Source organism: Diaporthe amygdali (genome assembly GCF_026229845.1).
Source record: "Diaporthe amygdali strain CAA958 chromosome Unknown NODE_13_length_1014660_cov_65_381101, whole genome shotgun sequence".
NCBI lineage: Eukaryota > Fungi > Ascomycota > Sordariomycetes > Diaporthales > Diaporthaceae > Diaporthe > Diaporthe amygdali.
Window position 1 is genome coordinate 965,061 of NW_026517033.1, and position 26,475 is coordinate 991,535.

Below are 26,475 nucleotides of genomic sequence, written 5' to 3' on the forward strand. Positions count from 1 at the left end.
ATAAGCCCTCTACTTGGCCTGACACATCAAGCTGGCTTCTTGATCCCACGTGCTCGCATTTAGGTCAACTCTTGCACATTCTAGCGCCCAGGGACATCCATGAATAGAACATTCAAGGCGACAAGATAATTCGAAGCTGATCTGAATCGCAGATATTCTGGCATGTGTTGTGAGGGAACTTGTTGACATGATTTCAAGTCCTACACAGAGCTGGAGAAACCGGTGTGATGTTTGATTCTCACTCTGGTTGCCGTGTCTCACACTTTCTATATCTGTGTGATCAAATTAGTGGCATCTGCAAGAAGCCATTATAGTAGCTCTCCAGACAGCGAGCGGCCTCCTGGCCTGCGTCATCACCTGCTGTGCTGAACTTCATAACAGAGCCAACATAGCCGTCAGGTCGCACAGTGACAACAGCCGCCTGGTCAGATCCAAATTCTCCGAGCCACTTCTCCATACACCGTTGACCTTGTGTGTCAAGATGTGGGACATTATCCAGGTATACAGTCCATTTGCTTCTGCTGAGCAGAGGCGGCAGTGAAGTCAGTTCGAATTTATCCTTCTCCGTCGTTGCTAAATCAAAGTTAGCGGAGCTTAGCGATGCTGTGGCATCTTTGACCTACTTATAAGAGAATATGTGAATAGCTGGCTGAGTGGTGTATATCTCTCTGGCCGATAGTAGACGTCCTTTGCCCTGCGTGGTCTGGGAAACTCCTGATATGATTTGCTGGCTGCAGCCGATACTTGGGACAGAAACGAGGTTTCTGACATGATCGTGTCGCTAAACCTCCGTAGAAAACTCGACGACCCAATCACGTCCGGCACAATGAGGAAAATGCGGAACTGCCCCAGAATCGGTATGTCTAGCTGAACATCGACAGGGTTGTCATCAATGTAACGTGTGGCTTTGGCAGGCGGCAGGTTTTGCCCGGGATGTGCTGCACCTTGCAACACATGCCCGTTTTGAAGACCCTTTGCAGGCGGCCCGAGGTCATTGAGAACGTTGCGCCCGTATTCAACGCCAGCGCCGGATATGAAGCCTATGTTCGTGCGAAAGTTCTCCGCAAGGGCTTTGGCATCACCTCCGGCAATGCTGTTGGCATGCTCGTAGTCAAAGTCGATCAGATCGTGAGCAATTTTCTTTCGCTCTTCTTCGTATGTCCCCAGCAGGATGTCCTTCTTCGCCAGCCCTCGCACAGCAAGGTTTAACTTCCAGCCCAAGTTCCATGAATCATGCATGCTAGTGTTCATCCCTTGGGCTGCCTTCGGACTGTGCGTATGGCTGGCATCGCCAGCGATGAAGACACGAGGAGCCTCGCCGGTGGAATCTGAGAAGCGGGCTGCCACTCTTTGCGTGACGCGGTAGTTCCCAAACCATTCCACGGAGAGCCATTCCAGGCTGTAGGGTGACATAATCTTCCTAGCTTGGTCCATGACGAATGTTTCGTCAACGGAGTCCTGTTGGTTCTTGACTTCGATGTAAAATCGCGTGAGGTTGCGTTCCCGAGGAATGATCAGGACTGAGCCATGCTCCTCCGAATAAACCACAGTCTTGCTCCAGATATCGGGGAAGTCGGTATCAAGTTCACCATCCAGTACGCCCCAGTAAGAATCGTGTGGGTTTCCTTCCGCGTATGTTCCAGGGATGCCTTGGCGAACTCGTGAACGAGCTCCATCACAACCAACGAGGTAGTCAGACTGTAGACTTCTTTCCGCATCTGCATGCGTATACGTGACTTGAATTGGAGCGCCTGCATCTCCTAAGTCGTAGCCAAACGTCTCAAATTGGCATCCACGCTTGACCTCAACTCCACTTTGCCTCAAGTCTTCGACGAACATGCCCTCCACCATGCCTTGGTGGCATAACAGGATGAAAGGGTGGAGCACATCGACTGCCGCAGGTGGATAATGAACCTCACGCCCGACACGCAGCAACGCGGCTGCTCCGTTGCCGTCAAGCTGAGATCGCCACATGCAGATGTCAAACACTTTCACTCCTGTGTCCAGGAGCTCACCCCCAAGACGCAGCATCTGAAAGGTCTCGATAGTCTTTGGTTGAAGTCCATCAGCCCTGCCAACCGTGGTCTGATCTGGCCGGTCGTCAAGTATCTCTACTTTGATGCCGAACCTCGCCAGCAGTGCTCTAAAAAGTATCAAGTCAGTAATTGCTCGGTCCGAGGCAATGGGATCTCTTACGCCAACATGATGCCGGCCGGTCCAGCACCAACCACACAGACATCGCATCTTGAAGGTCCACCAGCCATGTTCCCCTGACCATTTATCGCGTTAATCTTGTTGAGTGTCATATCAAATTATTTTGCTAGGAAACAAATGGCGACAACTGAGGCCCGATTGTGCGGGAAATGAGGCGACAGAAAGCTCGACTTTCATACAACAAACGATGTTCTGTTGTTGCTCGGCCACTTGGTCTTTGGTCGGCCCATTCGAATTACCCATCAGCTCATGGCATGTCGTGAGTCTGCTGACTACAGCAGTTCTATCGTCCTACCCTTGACGGATGCCCAAAGGCCGTCCGATGACTTGCCATCTGCGCTCGGTACATGCCGGAGGGAGGCGTTTGGACGTGGAGATGGCACGCACCAACCCCACTCTTGGCTACTTCGTCGATCCCTGCAGCAGAACGAAAGGCATTCAGATCAGCTACGTTGTAATCAATGCCGAATTAGGGCAGATAAGCGCGCAGAGCTACGCAAAATCAGACACGCGCCAGTCAATCGACAGAGCGGTGCATGCCTCGCTACCTACCTATCTCAGGATTATGCAATTAGCGGAGCTAGAAGCCGCTAGCGACTTGCAATTGATAATCAGTCAAATTAGTACGTCGAAAATGTGGGCTAGCGAACGAGACTGTAGGCGGTAATCACCTTCCGTAACCGGGCCGGATAATCGTGACCGGCATTCATTGCCAACTCGGACGTTGCACAGTAAATCTCTGATGGAAAAGAAGTCTTGCCTGCGACAACAAACATTTGTGGCAAGTGACTGATGGTATTTCGGTGCTAATCAAGATGACCTGGCAGGATATTGTTGATGAGAAACGCCGCATCCAGGCACATGCAGTCGAACAGTTCGGGGCCTCGGATGGGAATACAGAGTTCGAGAAGGTAGATTTCAATGGCAATGGCGACTTGTCCAGCCTTGTCGAGGAAAGTGTTGTCCTGAGCCAACTTGCCAGTTCAGAGCTTTCTTGTAAGAGTCTCATCGCACGCCGAATTAGACAGTGAGTGAAATCATCGAGCTGTCCAATGCTTCCTCAGGGCTTTGAACACAAATCCAATTAACTTTACCCAGGATCTGCACAATTCACAATTTGGTAAGCAAGCACTGTAAATGAAATCTCATAGTGATTGCGTCACGTTGCAATGTACCCATGGGAGGGCGAGACTGCTAAGTGAAGTTTTCTATTATCAAACAGACAAACTGGTAAGCCCAAATCTGGTCATACTGGAAGGAAGACCTCTAAGTACTTATTTCAGCTTAACGGAAGTCTGTTTTAAAGATGCTCTAAGCACTGCCCATGACTTAGACAAATATCTCGCTCAACACAATGAACCCTTAGGGCCCCTGCACGGTGTCGTAACAACCTTGAAGGACCAATTCAATGTTAAAGGTTACGACACTACACTGGGGTATGTTGGAAGGGCGTTCGCTCCGGCAGAGGATGACGCTACAGTGGTCAAGATGTTAAAAGTATTGGGCGCTGTCATCGTGGCAAAGACCAACCTACCCCAAAGCATCATGTGGTGCGAGACGGAGAATCCTCTTTGGGGCCTGACCACCAACCCTTATAACCATGACTACACACCTGGCGGTTCGACGGGAGGGGAGGCTGTCCTCATCGCCAGTGGTGCTAGTATGCTTGGCATGGGAACGGATATAGGAGGAAGTATACGCATTCCATCGCACATGATGGGCATATATGGCTTTAAGCCAAGTGTATGTATCATCGTCCACTGCTCTTCCCTCATTCCACTTGGTCTAGTGGTGACTGATGATCAATGCGATTTACAGAGCTCGAGATTGCCTTACAATGGTGTGCCCGTCTCGACGGAGGGACAAGAACATGTGCCATCGTCTGTTGGGCCTATGGCCCGAAGTCTGGATATGATCCATCTGTCAATGAAGTCACTGATTGACTCAAAGCCTTGGGATCTTGATGCCAGATGTGTTCCAATTCCATGGCGCGAAACTGTGTATCGCGATGTTACCTCGCGACCCTTGGTCATCGGAGTCCTTGCAGACGATGGGGTTGCTCGGCCACATCCGCCAATATCCCGTGTGCTTCAGGACGCTGTGAAGGCTCTCCGAGCCGCAGGCCATGAAATCGTCGAGTGGAATGCCGACCTACATCCTGAGTGTATTCAGGTCTTGGACGAATTTTACACAGCGGATGGAGGTGAAGACATTCGTAATGCGGTCACAGCCGCAGGCGAACCGTTCATTCCACATGTTGAGAAACTTATCAACCGAGGCCAAGCTATCTCTGTATTTGAATACTGGCAGCTGAACCGGCGGAAGTGGGCCTTGCAGCAGGCATATCTCAAAAAGTGGGACAGCTTACGCACGAGCGACGGGAAGACCGTTGATGCACTTCTCATGCCTCCTATGCCACACACTGCCGTGCCTCACAAGGGCTGTCGATGGGTGGGGTACACGAAAATATGGAATGTCCTCGATTACACAGCCCTGGTAGTACCAGGTGGTACTGTGAGTGTGGAAGATGTTCAGGCACCCTGGGAGTTTGAGCCGCGAGGCGAGGTGGATGAGTGGAGTTTGGAGCTATGGAAAGCGAATAGGGAAGAGATGGCGAAGCTTAGATTGCCTGTCGGGCTGCAAATAGTAGGCCGCAAGCTAGAGGAAGAAAAGGTTCTTGGAGTTGGAAAAGTCGTGGATGATCTTTTGCGAGGTATCAAGGGCCATTAGATGTAGATATAGACTAGAGTATTGCATTTTGGTTGACAGTCCTCCTTTTCTATCTTCGCTAAAATGAAAATGAAGATGCAAATCATTTGAACGGTCATCATATTCTCCGGCACACACGTTATAGACATGTATATAGGGACTCGAGTTTTCAGGTGCGGGAATGCATGAGGACATTTGTTGAATTTGGTTCTATGGATATCACATAGCTGACATTGACTGTGATGTATTACGCCTCGAATAATCACCATTTCGTTACACCCCCGTCCACCACAATGTCCGTCCCAGTACAATACTTGCTAGCGTCGCTCGCCAAGAACACACATGCCCCCTTGATATCATCTGGCTCTGCGACCCGACCAAGCATGATCTCATCTTTCCAGCTCTCCAACAAATGCGGGAAGGGGCTCGTCATTTCCGTGCGAACATACCCAGGGCTCACAGAATTTACCCGTATACCATACTTATTCATCTCTGCAGCCATTGGCGCAACCATTGCCTTCACGGCGCCTTTGGTCCCGCAATATGCACTTGAGCGCTGAGAGCGAATGGCAATATACGAAGCCATACTGGCGACAAGAATGATGCTACCACACTTCGTCCCATTTTCAATCATTCTCTTTGCCGCCATCTGCGCAGAGAAGTAGACACCCTTGCAGTTGACTCCAAACAATCTGTCGAAATCTGCCTCTGTGGTGTCCAGGAGCTCAACATTCTTATTCACGCCTGCACATGCAACGAGAATGTCAAGCTTTCCACCAAAGTCCAACTTGAAGGCTTCAAATCCTGTCTTGAGACTTTCGAGGGAAGTCACATCGACAGTATATGCTTTCGTTTGCACGCCATGATCGACTGTGAGTTGTGCTAGAGCCGGCGAAGGTGGAATCACATCGAAGACGGCCACGTCTGCACCTGCTTCAGCCAGGCCCTGAGCGAACGCAAGGCCGCAGCCTCTGGCTCCCCCGGTGACCAAAGCGACTCTGCCTTTCAACGAGAACTGAACATATGAAATATTTGATTAGCTCTTACTTGATCTTCAAGTGCGATTCGCTTCGGCTGCCCATTTTGCACGTACCTTAGACATGCTTCTTGTTCACAACTCAGTCTTTTAAGCTGTAAATGATGTTCAAGAACCTCTCTCAAAATTCAATATCAGTGTAGATTAGATCTGTAGCATTTGAACATCGATAGCACAGAGTGATGTGTGCAACTATGCCTGGGATACCCGCACCCGGGCATTTTCCGCAAACGACATCGGCGCTGTGAGTACTCTTTGAAGCCACATGTCTAAAGCATCATCATTGAGATTGTTGCTTCTACGGTAGGTGTCTATGAAAAAAAAATCGAGATAACGCGAACTGCTTGTAACACGAGAATAAGTGGTGAATGAGAGAGTGGGGTTGAGCATCCCAGCCAACTCGTCAAGAGTGGGAAAGGAGGGGAAGCCCCAGCCCAATGGTGGGCTTGGCCGTCCACTATCGGCTGCCCGTTTCTTTGCCGTTACTACCCTCACTACCGACGAGCATTTCGTACAGTGTCGAACGCTCCACGGAGTGATAGCGAGTGTGCATAGCCGGAGTCACATTTTCAGAAGTCACATTGGATGCGAACCCCACTCCAAACACACCTCCATTGTGCTAACCCCAGAAGGACTGACTGACTTGTACCGGCCACCCAATATATGGTAAACAAGTACATCAGTGAGCGAAAATCAACACCATAGAGTCGATCATTGTCACTTCAGAGCGTGCAAGTCACTGCGGAAAGCATCGCGATACTAGCATCACGATGGGCAAGAAGGAGGTTTTGGTCTGGTGAGTGCTGCAAGGTCAAGTGTTTTTGGACCAGCCAGAACAAGCTAATATCGGATAGTTACGGGGTAGATATCGATGCGGTGGCAGGTTGGCTAGGATCCTATGGAGGCGAAGACAGCACCAGCGACATCAGTCGAGGTAGGTTTGACAATGACACCACGAGCCGTGGTCTTGCAGTAGATTCTTACTTAAGACAGGAATTTGGGCTGGGACTATCGGGACTCGTAGGCTCTTGAAGCTCTTCGAGAAGTACAACATCAAGGCATCCTGGTTTATTCCGGGCCATTCCCTGGAGACTTTTCCGGAGGAGTGTGCTATGGTCCGCGATGCCGGGCACGAAATTGGCCTGCATGGGTACAGCCATGAAAACCCAAGTGATATGACGATCGAGCAGCAGAGAGACGTGTTGGACAAGACTTGGAAAATGCTAACAGACTTCTGTGGCAAGCCCCCTCGCGGCTCTGTGGCTCCCTGGTGGGAAACCAGCAAGGAAGGCACCGAGCTTATGCTGAGTTATGGAATCGAATACGATCACTCAATGTCGCACCATGATTGTCAGGCATACTGGCTCCGCACAGGAGATTCGTGGACGAAGATTGACTACTCGAAGAAGGCTGAAGAGTGGATGAAGCCGCTCGAGAAAGGCCAAGAAACTGGGCTTGTGGAAATCCCCGGTTCTTGGTACATCGATGACCTGCCCCCAATGATGTTCATTAAGAATAGTGCCAATTCGCATGGATGGGTCAATCCTAGGTAATGTCTCATTCGAGCTTGTCAGTGAGACGTGGAAAGCTGATTGTTGACAGAGACGTTGAGGATATCTGGAAGGACCACTTCGATTACTTCTATCGGGAATACGGTAAGCTATCGTTTCATCCGCTTCATACGAACATGCACTAACATTCTCGATCTTGAGATGAATTCATCTTCCCCATGACAATCCATCCGGATGTTTCAGGTCGTCCACATGTCCTGCTTATGCACGAACGCATCATCGAGCACATCAATAAGCACGAGGGTGTGCGGTGGGTGACAATGGCAGAGGTATGTCATATTATTCTAACAAACGGAACTACCGAGACACTAATTATGGTGCTTTGAAGATGAGTGACCACTTCAAGAGCAAAAATACGCCAGCACCTGGAGCCCTGATGCCTGCAGATGCGCAAGAGGTGATGCGCAAGTATCGCGAATCGCAAAAGAAGACTACGTGAATTCTAGATAGACCATGTAGAGTAATTGAATTCTTTATCCATTCATCGACTGCTATAAAGCTGCTGCTTGGCTCGTTTGACTTTGTCTTGTGAGACTGATTCGAATTACTTGTGTCATGGTTGAGGCTTTGTACCTGGAGTTCTACGCCGAAGCCGTAGCTACGGACATTTGTAGGGTCGAGCTCTGACCAACCGGGCCAACATATGACCAAAGTGAATCTTGAACAGCACGACTGAACCTTCATACGAAATATCGCCACCTTGGATCTTTGGCCCCCAACGCACTCACAGCTCGCGTTTCAATGTCTCCAGCCTTCAAGACAATTCCATGTTCCCGATCTTTCTTTGAGTTTTCCCTCCGCATCCAAAGACCCATGCCTAAGGTGAAGCAAATGCAGACCACATTGCACGCGGCGGTTGCACCGAGTGTTGGGATATAACGCGGAGCATAATTAGTTCGGAACGTTGCCCCGGATAATATACCTCCAAGATTTCCAAGACCAACAAGCAGACCCGTTGTCGCTGCCCGAGATGTCTCGCTGAGATTATTGTTATTATGCCAGCTGTGTACGAGGCAGCTGGGGATGTAAGCGCCGCTACATAGCAGAAAACAAGCGAAGTATGCTACTGCAATGTTGGAAGTGTTGGAGTCAGGTGGAACCGCTGCCAAGATGACAAGGCCTGCTAAGCTGAGGAGCAATGCGCCGATGATGTGAAACGAACGTTCCCGGGCTTTGTCTGAGCTCCGCGTCACAGCCAGAAGGACCAAGAATCCAACGACATTCGGCGGAACGGTAAGAAGGTTTGTGATAACAGTGCTGTATCCGAGTCGCTTGAGGATTAGAGGCAGAAAGTTTGCTGTTGTGGCAAACACCACGGGATAGGTGAAACTGATGATGCACCATACCGCAAATTTGCGGTCATTCCAGCTGCGGAAACAGTCCTTGATGGTGAAGGCTTCGCCGATTTGTCCCGATCCATCACGAAGCTGTCTCATCTTAGCCGTGGCCTTCTCTTCTTCAGTAAGAAACCAGGCAGTCGAGGGCGTCGCTGGAAGCCAGAAGAAGGCGACAATTCCCATGACGACTGTCATGCCTCCTTCAATGATAAACAGCCACATCCATCCTTTCACATCTGAATCTTTGATCTGGAAGACACCAAAAGCCAGGAGACCAGAAAATGCCCCGGCTAGCAGTGCGCTTCCGAAGAACAGAGCGATACGGAAGCCCAGCTCCCCTCGAGTGTAAAACAGGGTGAGATAGAATACAGCACCAGCGAAGAATCCGGCTTCCAAGGCCCTGGCATCGACATGAGCGATCAATCATCGACAAATGAATAAATCGAGGGGAAGGCTGAAGGAAAGCTTACGCTAAGACTAGACGAACAACCAAGATGCTGGCGAAGTTGGTGCAGGCTGCTTGAAGCATAGACATTGCACCCCAGCCGGTCATGAGAAGCGGGAGCATAATCTTTCCGGAGAACCGCTTCGTCAACATGTTCAGGGGGAGATCACAAAGACCATTGGGTATGTAAAATAGAAGGACAAGCAATGAGTACTCCTGCCCGACAAAGTGTAAGTCTTTCCCCATCCCGTCTGTCTCGGCGTTTCCCAGATTGCTCTGCCCAAGGTCTTTCTGTCAGTAAGGTATGCGGGATTTGGCTGGACAATTGTACGACTGACTCTGTCGATGGAGTTGAAGAAGTACATGACGCTGAGGAACGGTAAAAGCCACAAATCTAACTTTCGAACTGACGCAATGGATGAGCATTAGTGGTTTAATTCCAATTATATGAAAACGTTGCATCCATACTCACCATATCTTCGTTCAGTGTTGACGTCCGCATGTAGCACCTCAGATGCACATACTTGTCCCTCCGCTGTCGAGCGGTCATCTGTCGATGGGACGTCCAAGATGACACGCTTCTTCTCAAAATCACTTGACTCTGCCATTTCCCGAGCGCTTTACGAAACTCAGGTCGCAAGTATAGCCGCGGTTTGTTGAGCTCGATGTTAAAAGTGACTGTTCGGTTTCGGGGTCGCTCTATGCTCAGATTTGTACTGTCTGACCAGATCCACTAAGGTTCTTTTCGCCGACGAAAGCTATCATGAACATGATGATAAGTGGCAGTTTTGGTGACCAAAGTAGTACAAGTGCGTCACTTCTTGATAGGCATGCAGCCACATCAAGCTGCATGGTTGCATGACCGGAATCAAAAGTGGGAAAGCTTACCTAAGAGGCTCACTATCGTATTTCGCTCAGGTTTGATGATGCTGTAGGCCTTTCACATCCAGCAAACCAATTCCCGATAGTCAGTGATAATGTTTGGGACAGAGTTTTTGGGGGGGGAGGGGGAGGGGGAAAGGGGGTGCTCGTCTTTTTTCCTTTTCTTTCTTTTTTCTTTGCACCCTTTCATCCTCTTTCTGCGCCTCAGTAATGGTCTCGTTAAGTCAATTTGCTATGCGAACGATAAGTATAGTCAAATTTCGCTCTAAAAATGTTTCAGGCATTTTTCGCTATAAACATGGATGAAGACCAAACCGGCATTAAGGTCGTGTTTATGCAGGAAGAAATGGTCGATTACCGTGTAGATCTGATTGATTCCCCTTGTGAAATCATCGATGAGCAATCATGGTCAAATATTGGTCCAATCTTTATTGTATGCTACATGATTGTTCTCAACACAAGAAAACCACCAACGCCACAGACAATCCACATCTCAAGCAGCAGCGATCGGTGCATTAACTGCTGGAGATGGCATTGTCGCCGGAGTACTTTCAATCACCTTCTCTAGACCCTGCTTGAAAAGCTGTGCCCTGCCATAGGACTCGGCATAAGCTGCAGATACGGCCTCCTGCACTGTAATGGGAGGGAACTTCGCTGGCTCCCCCGGTGCCTTGCATGTCGGGATACACTCGACTAGGTAGTCGGGATTACCAGATACAAATAAAGGAATGGAGTAGCGCTCCTTGCCTGACTTGTTGATGACCCGATGTACGTTACTCTTATACTTCTCATTGGTCCATCGCGACATGAGATTGCCTAGGTTTACGACAAAAGCGCCCTTTGTAGGCTCGACCTAGGATTCAGGTTAGGACGTTTAACTCAGTGGGGACGTCAGTTATTGAACAGGTACTCACATCAATCCAAGTTTCAGACCGTTTGTCCCAGACCTGCAGACCATCTACTTCGTCCTGCAGGAGTAGAGTGATCGCCCCGAAGTCTGTGTGAGCGCCAATACCACGAGACAGTTTCTCATCTGCATCCGCCGGTTGACTTGGGTAGTGAAGCAGGCGCATTGTTGCCACCGCACCGTCCATATACCGAGAAAAGTAGTCCTGCTCAAGGTCCAAGGAAAGTGCCAGGGCTTTCAGCAAGTCCGCAGCTAAGTTTACGGTTGACTTGTAGTATGTCATAGTCGACTCCTGGAATGTAGCTCCCAGCGGCTCAGGCCATTGATTGGGCCCGCTGTTGAGTTTCTTGTTGATGAAGTAGGGATGATCGGTCGAGATATCATCGCCAATATAGAAGCCTTCTTTCAGCTCAGGCTGCGTACCCTCCTCCAAAATTTGTGATCGAAGCATCTCATATCCGCGGTTCCAGGTGTTGTTGTTCTTAGAAACCCTCTGCTTTTCCTCGAGATCAAGCGCAAAGAACTCCTTAGCGCTGTTCATGACAGCGCTCTGATGGTCAAGCGGAACAGAATGGTTCTTGATTTGGAAGAAGCCATTATACAGGCAACTCTCCCGGATCTGGCTCACGACCTTTTCTTTTACCGTCGGGTCAGACGAGTAAAACTCTGAGAGAGTGTGATATAGTCAGCCATCGTGGTCCAGAACACATTGATCGAATGGTGTGGGGCTCATACCAGAAAAGTCAATGAGGGGGATTTCATTGGACATTTTGTCGAGATTCGAGCGAGGAATGCTACGAGAAACGATAACGCAAGCAGGAATAGATGGTAGTGGCTACGACTGCTGGCTTCAACTTTGATGTTTGTTACTCAAAATTTCCAGTCACGAAAGGTCGATGCTCCTCAAATGTAGACAGATATCGCATAAGACCTTCACGCAAGCGTTGCCAAGGTGGGTAGGCGACTTGTACAAGCCGGCGAGCTGCGATTTGTGTAGCGTATCCGCTTAGGATCCCCAAGATGGGGAAGCTCCTTAGATCCGACGCAAATGTCAACCAAGGCCCTGCTTGCACCGATTTCCCGACTCCCGAAGCTCTGCCGCCATCCTGCACGGAGGGGTCCGGCCAACCTCCTTCCAGTGAATATCTAGGGAGATTAGCTCTCGTATGCTCCTTATCTGCGAAACCCAGACGTGCACAAAGTTTCCCCACTCTTATCACACCTACAGGCAATCCGGCACACATGCCGAGCCAGGACCAGGGTCCAGCCCATTTGGCAGTCATGCTGAGCTCATGTCTATTATGGCGAGAGCCTCGAGCATACCTACATGTAGGCGACAAGCAATGAAGACGGGTTGGACTCGAGAACAGCATCCATTGGGAAGTACTGCTCTGTCTTTGATCATCCAATCAACCCCTCGTTTGCTAGCATCATGTGGCGGCTGTTAGGCATTTCTCAGAAAGATGAACAAACTAAGCCCGAGCCAAAAAGAGGGCTGCCAGCATCGTGGTATCGCTCGCCCGCGATGTATCAGCTTGAACGTCGCGCGATATTTTCTCAGAAATGGATTTTGGTGACACATGTCCTCCGGCTGAGCGAGTCTGGGAAGTTCGTCTCATTTACACACGCCAACTACTCCTTTTTCCTGATCCGTGATCGAAGCGGCTCTATCAATGGCTTCCACAATATCTGCCGGCATCGTGCGTACCCTGTCATCGAGAAGAAGTGTGGAACGGCCAGCATTCTCAGCTGCAAATATCACGGATGGTCCTACGGATTGAAAGGGAACCTTGCCAAAGCTCCCCGGTTTGACACTGTCGAGGGTTTTGACAAGAGTCAACATGGTCTACTGCCTGTGCACGTCCATGTCGATAAGACTGGGTTTGTGTGGGTCAATTTGGAGGCTACCGGCGATGATGGAAAGCCCAGCCTCGCATGGGAAGACCAACTCAACGGCGTGGATGAAAGCCAAAGGATGAATAAGTTCGACTTTTCCGAAGAATTCGATTACGACCACGAGTGGGATATGGATGTCGATGCAAACTGGAAGGGGCTTATTGAGAACTATAATGAGTGCTATCACTGTCCAACGTCTCATCCACTAATTGCCGGCGTTTCGGACGTGTCAAAATATCGCGTTGAGCCGAATGGAGACGGTATTCTCGAGCACGAGATCATCAACAAGGATCAAGAGGCCAAGCAGTTTCGAAGGTCTATCACCTACTTTTATCCCAGTACCTCTGTCACAATCACGTGCGTATTTCCCCTCGACCAAGGCAAGGCAAAAAGTCTATACGATGGTGCTGACGTTTAAATCCAGTGAGAATATGTTCTACATTCAGCGCATGATACCTGTAACAGCAACAACTAGCAAAGTTGAGAATGAGGTCTACCGACACAAAAATGCCACAGATGAGGAGTTTGAGAAGATAAATGCATTTTATCATCAGGTTCTTGCAGAGGACAAAGATCTCTGCGATGGTTCACAAAGAAATATCAGCGCAGGCGTATACGTCAACGGAGAGTACCACCCGGAGAAGGAAAAGGTGAGCATCCCTTTCTGGACCGGAATGTTATGGTGAATATCTAACATTTTGGTGCATAGGGACCATTACATTTTCAATCCACAGTTCGTAGGGATGTGATCGGGCATCGGAATAAAGAGGAAGAACAAGGTGGGCGTGAGATATGGCCCGCTGTACCTCGAATAACGGGTGAGACAAGGACGAGTAAGTTGGACGAGGAGGAGGAGTTCTGCTCGAAATTAGAGGCCACAACCTGTGTAGGTGCTAGAGCTGAACTTGTATGGTAGAATATGGAATAGCTTTCACTCGTTCTCGACAGTGTCCATATCCAAGGTACGACACAATGGATGGGGTGCTAGAGGCCATCAAGCCAAATGCAAATACACCTTGTAAAATCATAAGCAATTTTGTCCCACGCCCTTTTCTTCTTGTTCTTGAAACGGGAACTAGATTAGTGGGTTCCGCATACTATGGGATACTCTTTTTTCAACCTTAAATGCAACAGCATGAGAACGAGCTCTTGCGCCTGGGATAGTGCCAGGAGCAACTCAGGGTACTCTTAATCAGTCCTGCCATTCGCATGAAATGTTACAGAGTACTTTGGGACCTTTACGAATCATTGGCCAACGCCGTGACTTGATGAAGCCGCGTAAAGACATGCAAGGCTGTCCAGCACCAATCAAGAAAATGCTCCTCTCACGTAATTAGATCGAGTCTAACCATTGATTTGCAGGTGACCGTAGAAGACTGTTTGGGAAGGGAAAAGTTGATTTCTACCTGCACATTTTCAATCACGGCTGAGCGACTACATGAAGTTTCATAAAAACTTGCAAAGACCATTGCAAATTTGGCCCAAACGATACTGCCGCCAAAGATAGCAAGCCCTATCGGCAGAAGCACAACGAATCTGGTTATTCAGGCCCGCAGGGCTTGTCGTTCCACTGAATGCGTTTGTTGTCTGCTCCTTTTTACCTCTAGCCTTCCAGCTACAAACATTGATTCAGCACCAGCTATACACACGAACTCACAACACTCGTTGCGAGCCAACATGGACCTTGCTTTCATCCTCGTCGTGATCTGCCAAGTGCTTGTCTCCAGTGCATGGCCAGAGCTTCACTTTTCCGATGATCAAACCTTTCACATCACAATATTTGAGGACTTGCACTTCGGAGAAGGGCCAGACACAGACTGGGGCCCACGTCACGATGCGAACACTTTGAAGACTATGAAACGCGTTCTTGAGGACGAGTCCCCGGAGCTTGTGGTTCTTAATGGTGATTTGATCACTGGGGCGGACACTTTTAAGGAGAACTCAACCGATTACGTGGACATGATCGTGGCGCCCATTGTAGAAGCTGGATTACCTTGGGCATCTACGTACGGTAGTGAGTCAAGCACCGAGTCTCTGCCCAGCTTCAATTCACTAACAGAACTTTTTGTCGGTCAGACCATGACTCTGATTTCAATCTGTCCAGGAAAGACATTTACAGCCGGGAAAAGACCTATGAAAATAGCTTGACTGGGTGTGATGTCAATCAGAATGATTCTGGTGTCTCCAACTACTACCTCCCTGTTTACACCAATGATACTTCTTCAATCCCAGTCATGATCCTTTGGTTCTTCGACAGCGGGGGCGGGTGAGTTCCTTCCACACCAGATTTGTGTCAAGAGATCACATGTGCTGACATAATTTCCGCGACGCAGCCGTCAGCAAGCCCAGAACGGGGCGGCTATCAGCCGGCCGGATTGGGTTGACGGCAGTGTGGTGTCTTGGTTCGAGGAGACCAGAGATCAGCTCCAAACCACGTACGGGACAGCAATACCATCTCTTGCCTTCTTCCACATCCCAGTCCGTGCTTCCGCAGCTTTTCAGTCAGCTGCAGTCAACTCAAGCACAGCACCTGGGATCAATGCAGACGGCCAGTTCCCCGGACAAGGCAGCAAAGAGCAAGACACACCACTCATGCAGGCTTTACTAAATTCCAAAAATCTGACCGCAGCTTTCAGTGGCCACCAGCATGGTGATGACTGGTGTTTCAAGTGGGATAAGCAGCTGAGTGGGATGAATTTAATTGGTGATGGACTGAACCTTTGCTTCAGCAGGCGTACGGGATATGGAGGCTATGGGGACTGGAAGAGAGGCTCTAGACAAATTCTCGTGAGTCTTGAGTCGCTTGGAAACTCAGTTGAGACGTGGAATCGTCTTGAAGATGGGAGTGTCAGTGGAGAGGTGACTTTGAACTCCACATTTGGCACAGACAATTACCCCTTGGTTCAGTCTTAACTCACGTACCGTCGACAAAAGTTGCCCCATTGAAACTAAACCTAGGTAGAATTATGAGGTGAATTATACATGACACAGGCAAAAGTCAAGAGTTAAACAAAAGATCATGCTGGAGCAGCTAGGTAAACACATGATCAGAAACATGAGCCGTTGCTTCCCGGGCACCTGTCTTTTACAATCCTGATTTCTGTCAACGTGGGAGAGAACTCTTTTGCAGGAACAGCTTCATAATGAGTTCAGTCAATGTTGGTGATGAATAGATGATGAAATTGTTCTCTGCTGGCTCCCTTATCGAGATGGCCCTTGCTGCCCTACAGCTTTCCTTTAAAACAGCTGTTTGTTTCTTCCCTTTCTCCAAGTCCAACGTATTTTTTGTCAGCGGCTTTTTTCTCATCTTCCTATTGTCATTGTTGGTACCCGAGAGCCCATCTTTTATACCCCAGTCCGAACCAAGTTTGGTATTATGTCCACCATCAGGAGACAGACGAGGCATTGATATTCCGCAACTACCATAGCAGGTTTCTTGACAGTCTCTGTGAATTAACATATTACATAATGCAGCATGTTTTACAAATGCGGGAAGGTTTGCCGAGGACATATATAAGTTGCTCCTCATCCATCTTTTGATCACTTGCATACTTTCACAAAACTCGAAGGCATATTGTGTAAGTGCGTGTGATATGCATCTTGAAAATGTAATCAAGGTAATGGACGCAAACTATACACTGGTAGACTGAGCTTATAACTACATCGCAGCGGGCTACCAGTCGGTGGACATGTATATTTCCATAGGTTGTTCAGGAGATAGATATTTGCCCAGCTACAACATGTCGCAACTGGTGGGGGATGTTCCAGAGAGTTATTAGTGAAGAAATCATATTCTCGAAAGAATAGTCCACTAATTCATGATACCCCTTTATCCCGTCAGCAATTGGCTTCTAGAATACTCTGACTTTGAATGATCCCATGAGCTCCTGCCCATTGTCCAATCCCACTCCCAATACCTTCCAGTCGCCTCCCAAAAGTAGATCTGTGGTCACGGGTTGGTACGTTGTCGGGTTTGAGATGAGGCCCTTCCCAAAAAGTATGTCCTTCCACCATGACTTTCGCAACAAATCATCAAATGAGGCAAGGTTCTCCGGCTTGAAGACATCCAGCATTTGGTAGAGCGTTGCCTTATACATGTTCCGAGGGCTGTGGTGGAAAAGAAGGAAATAAACTGAAGGATCAGCCCCAGCTTCTAGATATGCCTCGGTGATCTTGGATAGTCGCTCTAGCCATTCCCGATCCAGATGAAGTGGCCAGGAGGATGCAACCCGTCTCTTCCAGCAATATAACTTAACATTACTGGCGAAGTCTCGCAAGAAAACCATCCAGACTGTGGTGTTGTAGTCAAGGCCACTTGATTGATGTCCCATGCTCTGGTGAATGGACTCCCAGGTCGGTGGTGCGCCGCTCCATTCCTCTATGTGGGCCTCTTGGTTTTGCCGTTCTCGGTCTGGGCCCACTTGAAGGTCAAATATTTTTAATGACTCGTCCGGGCGGTGGCCATTGCTGAGAAGATACCGTGTTGTCTCTACATCCGCTGCAAATGACGATGATAGGAGCAGGTTAAGTTCAGAAAGGGACGCGGGGTTCCTGCTGCGATGGCTGGTAATAGAAGATAGTCGAGCTTTCACGAACTCCCCTTGAGCCCAGTACGCTGCCCAGTGAAGGAAGGAAGTGCTGTCTAGAGCATTCCGAGAGTGATATCTCCAGGAGACCTCGTCGTTGATGAGCATTCGACCGAGTAGAAATGGAGGGAATGAATCTTGTGATTGAAGTAATGCCTTTTCAAAGTCTCGCAGACATTCCTTTGGAGGCGGATCGTTTTTACGTGAGCATGATCCTAACCAGACAAATGTATACTCGAAGAGGGATCTCAGATTGTTTGTGACGCTGGCGTCTGCATCCTCCCCAAGTCCACTAATCTGATCTGCATGGATGAAACGTCGGCGCGTTCTGCATTTGGCTTCGAGGCTTCGCAGTCGGCAGTAGGCTTGCGCCTCCAGCTCTGGGCTTGAGAAAGGGCTTGGCCGAACACCGGTCTTCCAGCGTTGTGTTAGGAAGTCACGGACAGAGCGGTGATAGAGGTCGACACGGTATCTGAAATAAGGAGCAGGATCATGAGTATCGACGACTTCGAGGAGACCTTGGGTGAGCTGATGTATCAAGCTTGTGACACGTTGTATTCTTGGAGAAATACTCTCTTCGCTGTAGTCTTCTTGATCATCATCGAGCGGAGCGTTTGCGTCTGGAGAACCAAGGAACCACTCCAGTTCGTCCAGCCAGGAAAATATTAGCGCGTTTAGAGGTGATTCAAAAGGATTATGTGCAGCAAGATAGAGTACCATATTCGAACGCATCTGCACATACGGCGCTTTCTCGACTCTTTGCAAAATCAGCTCGAACAGGCTGTCCAAGCTATCGCGCTCAATGCATTCTTGCAGCCTCCGGCGGAGGGCCTTCTCGCTGTCATCCCGGTCCAGAACCTGATTGATCAGGGTTCGAACCACCATGCTAGCCCAGAGAAAAATTCCCTGAGCATTTTCTGTGATGTCTTGCACAAGCCCAAGGCAATTCCTCTGAGCTTCCAATAACTTAGGCTTCGACAACGACATTGTGAACTTCACCTCGGCAAAATTCGTTATATCGCTGCGAGTAAGTTTGTGGAATTCAACGACATCCCCTGCCTCCCGGAAGGTTTCGATGAAGACGGTGTATGGTCGGGCTGAACACATGATCTTGACATTGTTCAGTGACGCCCACGAGACAAGCTGGCTGGCAAGGTTTTCGTGGCTCAAATTATCCCCTTGGTGTTCATCGAGCCCATCGATGAAGCAGAAAAAGCAATATGTGTCCTCAGTTCTCAGACTCAGCAGTCTCTCGAAAGCATCTTGGAGTTCTGATAGTCGATACTCCACAGCGTCGATCTCGTCCGCCGACTGATGTGGAAAGACGTCACCAGTGAGCTCGGGGCATTGGCTCAAAACCTGAAAAAGAATTGAGCGGAAGAAACCTTCGATGGACTCCTGTAGTGGATCATCAGACTGCCAAAAGAAGACCTTGATGGCAACTAGCTTCTTAGTCCCCGCCCATGCCTTGAGGCTTGAATCCGTAAGTTCTTTATGAGCAACATACTTCATGAACGTGGATTTGCCGCAACCCGCCTTGCCCTCAATAAGTAGTGTGCTTCCCGGATATCGGAGGAAGTCCATGAATATCCTCGACGTCTTCATCCTGAGAGTCTCCTCTGATTCTTCTAGGGGCTCATCGCATGCGATGGAGTCAGAGTGTAGTGTAAGGTGCGAAACAAGTCTAGGCTGCTCCGAGGCAGTTTCAAATACCCACTTGAAAGTATCTCCTGTTGCATCTATGACCTCATCTTCTCTGCGAAAGATCGAGCGGTAGAAAAGACGGCGTAGAATTTGATTCTGAGATGGCATGGCCTGAACAAGAGCGTACAGATGTTGAGCCTGGCTGACAAGATCTTCCAGAGATCGAGACAATTGAGAGGTGCCGACGTCCGGAGGCCCCATGTAAATTTGAAGATCATCAAGTCTATCGTTGGTTTGAGTGAGAAGTTCCTGGATTTGTTGTCTGTCATGATCACTCTTCTTCTTGGCTAGGTCGAAATGCTCGAGGTATTGTAATGTTTGCGATAATCGATATTCCACATCTTCCATTTTTCGTGCATTGGAGTTATGAAGAGTGTTCGCATGGTACAGCATAGTGTCCAAGGTTTTCTTGATTGGAGACTGCTGCTTGCTGCATCCTTTTTGTTAGCCGATATGATACATCAATTTGGTGCGCTGGGCCACGGACAACAAGAGCCAAAGTAGCCGTTCGGATATCTGCTGACGATATCTATCCAAACGCGCCTCCATCGAGGCTGCTTCTTTCTGCTTTCTCAAAATCCGGCATGTTGCGACGAAACTTTGCCATTTCCCTGGCGTCTTGGGTAAGAACTTGTGCAACAGCTGCAAAAGCTCGTCGGAAAGCTCTTGGCATTTGCTCGCCAATTCGACGAGGTCAAGATCATTAGAACTCTGTGGATGAGATCGCAGCTCTGCTGTGACGCGCTGTAGATCGCCTACTACCACGCCGGTATGGTCGTTGATCTGGGTTGCCCCATTCACAGATGTGTACACTTCATGGGTGCCACGCACAATCTTAAACGCCACATCGATGAAGGCGACGATAGAAGATGCCAGGCCAATCGCCTCCATACTTATTGCAGACAGGTTGAGCCGATCTAGAAGGTGATTTCCAGGCTTTGAGTCCGGGGCTAGGCCTTCTGCGTTACGATAGTCATCGCGAATCCGCCAGTGCAGCTTGTTGTAGGAAGAGAGGGGCCGAGTTTCTAGGATGATTCAATGTTGATCCGCTCATTGTGGCCGCCGGTTAGGCCCGGTGGCAGGCAACCATTCGCTCTTAGACTCTAGCAGCCTGCAGTCCGGCGTCCGGTCAGCTGAACTTGTCCTGCAGCTTTGCAGGGATCAGATTCCAACAAAGGATGGGAGACCGGTGGCTTATGTATTTACATATTAACACAAGCGAGTATCCAACAACGGCAGCGCTCGCTGGGGCATTGCGAAGTGGTTTGACCCGCTTTTCGATGAGTTCAAAAAGAAAATGTTGAATGCGCAAAGATTATGACATAGCAGACCTCTTCGATGTCAACGATTCTCATGCTCAATCATATAAAACTATCTCTCATAATCTAGGAAATTGAGTCAAAAACCTATCGCTTGTTGATATTAACAAGGGCACGCATCATCTACAATGTGAAAACACGGCGAACATAGTCGTCCTACATCCTTGAGGGTTGTTCGGTCGATAGTTGATGCAGCGTACGAGCAGCACTTCCATGACTATTGGGCGTTTAGGACCGTGTTGAACACTGTGTGAGAAATCATATGGGTTAAATGCTGACGGCAAGCCGACGATTGACTCCACCGCTACATGATATGACTTTTCCCAGTGTTCGCATTTTTGTACAATGGCCGTTCCATTACGCTTATTACACGAAGAAACCCATTTTTGCAACTCTATATTTCGTAGTTTTGCAACCCTAGGTCTCCGAGGATGACTACATTGCCAATCAAGTTACGGAGACACCGATCGGCGAATCCGGTATTGATTTAAAGAGGCCGACGCGACGTTCAAACCAGTGTCAGAAAGACAGTGCTCTACACCGATTCTTATATCGATATACATACGAAAGATAGGAAATATTGCGACTGTACGAAGAGGCTTCTCACAAAAAGGTCCCGATGTAAGTGTTGATGCCACAATGTCTCTCTTTGTGAACGTTGTGCAGGCGACGCAAAATCAAGTCACCATGGATTTACGGTGATGGTGAATGCGAACTGGTCGAAGCCTGTGTCAAGCCTATCGGAGCCAATCCCCTGGGTTGTGTGAAATGGACAGCTACATGCGGTTGAAGGGCTTGTCAATGCGATTCACGCTGCGCCTAAATAATGGGCAATATTCTTTATCACATATCCAAAGAGTGGGACACGTGCAACATCCCAGAGGGACACTCATTTTCATACAGACTGCGTCTTAAAGGAGGTCAACTTCCAGCCAATTCAGGAGATTTGTCAAAACTCCGTCCGATCAGTCAATCGGTCCACGACTGTGCTTGATCCAAGAAATTTCGAGAACTGACAGGTTAACGTTGACGCATTGGTATTGGCAGATGTTCGGGAACTGAACAAAGGCTCGGCCTCGAGACTTGGTAATTCGATGATGATGAAATCGATGGCAATTGGAGGAAGGGTGCAGAGGACCGCGAATTCGTAATCATACAGCCATCATTCCTTTGGCATGCAATCATTGAACAGCCTTCGGGGGCCTATTGATATCGGATAGCTTGATCGAGATTCTCTTAGTGACCCCCAAGAAATTTCACAACCTCTTCGCAAACAATTTCTGGGATCTCGGTCTGTGGCCAATGGCCAGCCCCCTCAAATATTCTCGTGCCCCTGTAATCGCTTGCCGTCTTCCCCGTCTCGAAGCCCTCAAGCGCACCAGGCCTCTGATAGTTTCCCCAATCCGCAGTACCGCTTATGTACGTTGTGGGCACCTCGAACTTCTGACCCGCGAATACGGCCATGGCAGATCCCGCGTTCCGTGGATCCGTCGAGCTCCGATACCAGTTCAACATGCCTTGGAAGCCCGTCCGTTTGAATTCTGAGACGTAAACATCCAGCTCTTCGTCACTCATAAATTTCCTTGTGAGGCTAACATCCTCTGCACGCATATTCTGCTCGACTATATCTGGCATTGTGGAGCCGAGTGGCATAATGTAATACTCCGGCATACGGGTAAGTTGATCAGCTGTCCAGCCCGTGAGTCGGCCTATATCGCCATGGCCCTTCCATACGTGGCTTTTGAGGTGCACATAACCACGAAGGAACGCTGGAAGTCCTTGTTGGGGGTTTTCCCAATCATACGCGGCTGACGATGTGCTATTGTACCACTGGTAATGCTTGAGTGGTGGATTTCTCTGAGCGAGACTTGTGTGGACGTCTGGATCCCTGGGCAGTGATCTTTCACCCTCTCCTGATGTGGACGATTCCATTGGGGGGAGTGTTATCGGTCCTGGAGGCACATGGCCCACTGCAGCATTTAGAGTTAGCCATCAAAGCACCAAGGACGAAGTTTCATTGGGACAGAGGTCGAAGTAGATCATCATGTGCTCAGTGCCTGTCTCGAAAGGTGAAGCCTATCAAACGGCCAGGTTCAAGCAGTGAGACAGATTACGCATATGGCGGGTGTTGTTCCCGAAAAATTGAAGCTTTGATCCGGAAGCTGCTTACTGAAGACCGCGGCTTTGAACAGGTCAGGCCGGGAGAGTGCACAAACACTCGCTGCTGTAGCACCAAAATCGTGGCCAACTACACAAGCCGCCGTATCATGGCCAAGACCTCTCATCAAAGCAATGTTGTCCAGAATCAATTGGACTGGGGTGAACTGCGAGAGGTTTGTATGCGCATAGCTGCTTGTGTCCCATCCTGTAGTGCGTCCGTACCCACGTGAGTCTGGGGCGACGACGTGGTAACCTTTGGCTGAGAGAGGGAGGATGGCTTTGCGCCATGTATATGCCAGCTCTGGATAGCCGTGGAAGAGGAGGATCAAAGGATCTTTGGGGTCACCAGCTTCAAGAATGAAGATCTTAAGACCACATGTGGCGATGCCAGTCAGGTCGATATAACGTTGGACAATGCCATGCGGCAAAGGAAGTGGTGAAAGATTAGCCATTTCTTGCAATTTTCAGTGCCTTTTTACCACTTATTACTAGATTAAGCTGCTAATACTCATGCAAAGCTTGCGATGAAGAGCAGTGTTGGATTAATTTGCGGTGGTATGTTGAGGAAATGCTCGCAGCAAGGGATGAGGGGAACCTTGGTTGGCGCGCCCTCCGAGCTACACGTGCCGACAGCTCGGCATGATGAGTAAGAGGGCCCCAATTTACATGAAAACCGGAGGGAATACAGATGGCAGACTTCATGACCTCTCATTCCATCCCTCGATCAGAATCTCAGCCGCCCTCTCCGCAACAGCATACACATCGGCTTGGATGTTTCCCCTAGGAATCAGGGGGAAAACACTGGCGTCGACCACACGCAGGCCGTTCACACCATAGACCCTCAGCTTGGGATCGACCACACCACCATCGTCCCTGGGGAGCATGGCCGCGGTTCCGCACACGTGATAATGCGGCGTGAAGCCGTTCTTCACAGCCTCCTTGGCCTCGTCCAGAGTCTGCACCCTCTTGCCCCCGTTGTGGATCCGGCGCCCACTCTCCTTGAACAGCTCGCGCAAGGGGCTCGTGTCGCGGAGCGTCTCCAGCAGGAGGGCATGTCTCGCGTGTAGCTCCAGATCCAGCGGGTGCGTCATGGTCCGCGGGTCCACGATTGGTAGCTTCTCCGGGTCGGACGACTGGATGTGGACCGAGCCGCGGCTGAAGGGGTGGTTGAGCACGGCGACCATGGACGCGTAGAAGCCGTCTTCCTTCATTGCGAAGGTTGCTTGCGGCGATGGATCCGCGCTGGGTGTGATCTGGAAGGGCGCGAGTGTGTATTGCGCTGAGCAGTCATCCGGCGCCCGGATCTGCGCGCGGAGAACCTCATACTGCTTCTTCAACGCGGCTGGGACGGGCTGGTTGTCGAAATGCTCCGGGAGAAGCTCGTCTACGGATGCTGGGCTCAGATCCTGGTTTTGCAATGGCAGGAACGCCGAGGCGAGGGCGTGGGTGCTCAGAGGGCCGGCCTTTGCGGTGTTAAATGCCCCGAGTGCCATCTGCACCACTTCTGGGTTGCGCATCTGGTCGGCCGACGTTGCTGGGTCCGCGACTTCCCAAGAGAATGGGACGAAGCCGTGGTCCTGTAGGTTCTCGCCTACATTAGGGTTTTCTACTAGGCATTCGATACCGTTCTTCTGAAGGACTTCAGTGCTTCCAATGCCGGAGAGCTCTAGAACTTGGGGCGTCTTGAGGGCGCCGGCTGCCAGAATTACTTCATGGCTCGCTGCGACGCGATGTGTCTGTCCATCTTTCGCTTTGAACTCGACACCGGTTGCTTTGACCTGACCATCTGCGTCTTTTTCCAGCAGGACCTTTGAGACAAGAGCCTCAGTGACCACACGTAAGTTTTGCCTCCTCGCAACCTCTTCCGAGAGGTATGCGTTTCCGGCATGGCTCCTCTCCTTGGTGATGGGATCAATCGTGGCAGGGTTATTGAACGAGCCCACAGCGACTCCACTGATAGGGTCGCCAATCAATTTTCTGTTCAGATTCGCCCATGCACGTGGCCAGGCAGAGTTGAAGGGCGGGTAACCAGCTCCGCTCCCGTATGAAACCTGCAGGGGACCACTTGTGCCCTGGGCGTCTTTCACCACATAGTCGAGCATGAGGTCCTCCTGAGTCTTAGACTCTGGCGCCGTGTACGTGTGGAACTTCCGGAAGTAAGGCGCCATTGACTGCCATCCCCAGCCGGCATTTCCCAGCTTCTCCCAAGAGTCGAAACCTGAGCGGGACGGATAGATCACCATACCAAGGTTGATGCTGGCAAAGTTAGCATCCTGCCTGCGGTTACTGGAGTTTAAGGTCACACTCACGCGGATGAGCCTCCCAAAGTCTTTCCTTGCGGCTGACCAAGCCTCCGGTTATTGAGGCCAGACTAAAAAGAGAGTATCAGTTTTCAAGCCCTGCGCTCGAAGGCAACCTTGATGGTCACGGCTAGGCATACCTGAGGCTCAGTGGATATGCACCAATCGAAGTCGGGGTCAAAGTAAGTACTCAGTGCTAGACCTTGAATCGAGATCCTTGGATCCTGTCTGCGATCGGCGCCAGCTTCCAGCACCAGGACCTTGATGTCAGGGTTTTCGGTCAGTCGAGAGGCAACTACCAGTCCTGCAGCTCCGCCGCCAACGACTACAAAGTCGAATTTGGACGTCTCGAGGCCAGCGACGGAAGACAGGCCTGCAGCTTGTGAAGCCATGGTATCAATCGTTCTTGCAGAGGAAGTGAGTTGAAGGGTGTGTTTTTGGATTCCAAGGAGACGATGAGAATAGACTAAGTAACAAGTCGATGGTTGCTTGGTTCAAATCATATGAGACATACTCGGAGAAGCGCATTTCGATACTCCCAACACTCCGACTTCCTCCACCACCGGGCGATGATTCCCAGCCGATTTGCTGCCATCGTAGGATTCTGGGTGGGGGCTCCTCGCGGGCCCGACTCCGACGAGGCAGATTCGAGCAAGCCAACACGACGTGGACTGTCGTTTCCGACGCGTAGTCTGGTAATGGTCCACACTGGGCAGTCAGCGATCGGCGCTCACTGGCTGCACCACCGGTCCTGTGCCGCGAGATTGCAGCTTGCATACATGGCCTCGCGTTCCATGTGGGCGTCCAGGGATTCGCTTCAGGTACAGCGGTAGCTCATGCCGTTCACAATGTAGAAATGCAACAGTTTGTACTCAGTGCTTCTCCACTCTGTCTAGTTAAGGGAGGTGCATGTCCCGGAACGTCGTTATCATGCATGTGTTGGTCGAGAAAACTGATGTATCTGAAAGACAGCGTCCCTTGGCGAGACTTGCGATTCAGTTCGCAATAGCACATGGCTCCACTGTGATAGGATGGGGTGGACCCATCACACTCTGGGGCTCTCTGCACATCCTAAATCCACACTTTGGCTAGGCTCCAAAGGGACGGGCCGGCTCTCAGTACGGCAAGCTGGCCACGCACAGACACATCCGTTCTTGTCGACGCTCTTCTATAGATGAGGTCCAGGCATGAGCATTTTCTAAACTTACATGAAATCAGACTAGTTTTCACGACTGCAGTGACGAAGCCAACGATATATCAGAGAGGATATCAAACACACCTAGGAGTGCTCGGGCCTGGCCTACATTGGAAGATATGTACGGCTCTGGTGGAGCAGCCCACTCGCAACAGCGATCCTTTAGTGGAGACTCTATTATTGTGTGTGTGGTTCAGCAAGGTACGGATCGTCG

At 49.9% G+C, this 26,475-nt stretch overlaps 10 protein-coding genes across 10 annotated transcripts; 3 read left to right on the plus strand and 7 right to left on the minus strand.

Moving 5' to 3' along the window:
* Positions 1-280: 280 nt before the first annotated feature.
* On the minus strand, positions 281-2,204 carry J7T55_003942 (FAD binding domain-containing protein; the record flags this gene model as incomplete). Its single annotated transcript, XM_053143300.1, has 3 exons — positions 281-573; positions 624-2,143; positions 2,197-2,204. The coding sequence occupies 3 exons, from the start codon at positions 2,202-2,204 to the stop codon at positions 281-283; spliced, it is 1,821 nt and encodes a 606-aa protein (XP_052994184.1).
* Positions 2,205-5,185: 2,981 nt separating this feature from the next.
* J7T55_003944 (short chain dehydrogenase) lies at positions 5,186-6,025 on the minus strand (the record flags this gene model as incomplete). Its single annotated transcript, XM_053143301.1, has 2 exons — positions 5,186-5,938; positions 6,017-6,025. 2 exons carry the CDS (start codon positions 6,023-6,025, stop codon positions 5,186-5,188), a joined length of 762 nt encoding a protein of 253 aa, XP_052994185.1.
* A 704-nt stretch (positions 6,026-6,729) lies between these two features.
* J7T55_003945 (Peptidoglycan deacetylase) lies at positions 6,730-7,969 on the plus strand (the record flags this gene model as incomplete). Its single annotated transcript, XM_053143302.1, has 6 exons — positions 6,730-6,755; positions 6,814-6,893; positions 6,953-7,508; positions 7,562-7,614; positions 7,672-7,799; positions 7,859-7,969. The coding sequence occupies 6 exons, from the start codon at positions 6,730-6,732 to the stop codon at positions 7,967-7,969; spliced, it is 954 nt and encodes a 317-aa protein (XP_052994186.1).
* Positions 7,970-8,210: 241 nt separating this feature from the next.
* On the minus strand, positions 8,211-9,920 carry J7T55_003946 (uncharacterized protein; the record flags this gene model as incomplete). The annotated part of the gene is made up of 4 exons (XM_053143304.1): positions 8,211-9,267; positions 9,338-9,588; positions 9,651-9,718; positions 9,785-9,920. 4 exons carry the CDS (start codon positions 9,918-9,920, stop codon positions 8,211-8,213), a joined length of 1,512 nt encoding a protein of 503 aa, XP_052994187.1.
* Positions 9,921-10,687: 767 nt separating this feature from the next.
* J7T55_003947 (2og-fe oxygenase) lies at positions 10,688-11,870 on the minus strand (the record flags this gene model as incomplete). Its single annotated transcript, XM_053143305.1, has 3 exons — positions 10,688-11,047; positions 11,109-11,767; positions 11,837-11,870. 3 exons carry the CDS (start codon positions 11,868-11,870, stop codon positions 10,688-10,690), a joined length of 1,053 nt encoding a protein of 350 aa, XP_052994188.1.
* A 756-nt stretch (positions 11,871-12,626) lies between these two features.
* Positions 12,627-13,746, plus strand: J7T55_003948 (Choline monooxygenase; the record flags this gene model as incomplete). Its single annotated transcript, XM_053143306.1, has 3 exons — positions 12,627-13,354; positions 13,422-13,647; positions 13,732-13,746. 3 exons carry the CDS (start codon positions 12,627-12,629, stop codon positions 13,744-13,746), a joined length of 969 nt encoding a protein of 322 aa, XP_052994189.1.
* A 928-nt stretch (positions 13,747-14,674) lies between these two features.
* J7T55_003949 (Metallo-dependent phosphatase) lies at positions 14,675-15,910 on the plus strand (the record flags this gene model as incomplete). The annotated part of the gene is made up of 3 exons (XM_053143307.1): positions 14,675-15,011; positions 15,074-15,263; positions 15,331-15,910. The coding sequence occupies 3 exons, from the start codon at positions 14,675-14,677 to the stop codon at positions 15,908-15,910; spliced, it is 1,107 nt and encodes a 368-aa protein (XP_052994190.1).
* A 938-nt stretch (positions 15,911-16,848) lies between these two features.
* Positions 16,849-20,178, minus strand: J7T55_003950 (uncharacterized protein; the record flags this gene model as incomplete). The annotated part of the gene is made up of 2 exons (XM_053143308.1): positions 16,849-19,717; positions 19,775-20,178. 2 exons carry the CDS (start codon positions 20,176-20,178, stop codon positions 16,849-16,851), a joined length of 3,273 nt encoding a protein of 1,090 aa, XP_052994191.1.
* A 1,664-nt stretch (positions 20,179-21,842) lies between these two features.
* Positions 21,843-23,218, minus strand: J7T55_003951 (ryl-alcohol dehydrogenase; the record flags this gene model as incomplete). Its single annotated transcript, XM_053143309.1, has 2 exons — positions 21,843-22,576; positions 22,777-23,218. 2 exons carry the CDS (start codon positions 23,216-23,218, stop codon positions 21,843-21,845), a joined length of 1,176 nt encoding a protein of 391 aa, XP_052994192.1.
* A 246-nt stretch (positions 23,219-23,464) lies between these two features.
* On the minus strand, positions 23,465-25,458 carry J7T55_003952 (ryl-alcohol dehydrogenase; the record flags this gene model as incomplete). Its single annotated transcript, XM_053143310.1, has 3 exons — positions 23,465-25,022; positions 25,076-25,137; positions 25,207-25,458. The coding sequence occupies 3 exons, from the start codon at positions 25,456-25,458 to the stop codon at positions 23,465-23,467; spliced, it is 1,872 nt and encodes a 623-aa protein (XP_052994193.1).
* Positions 25,459-26,475: the final 1,017 nt, after the last annotated feature.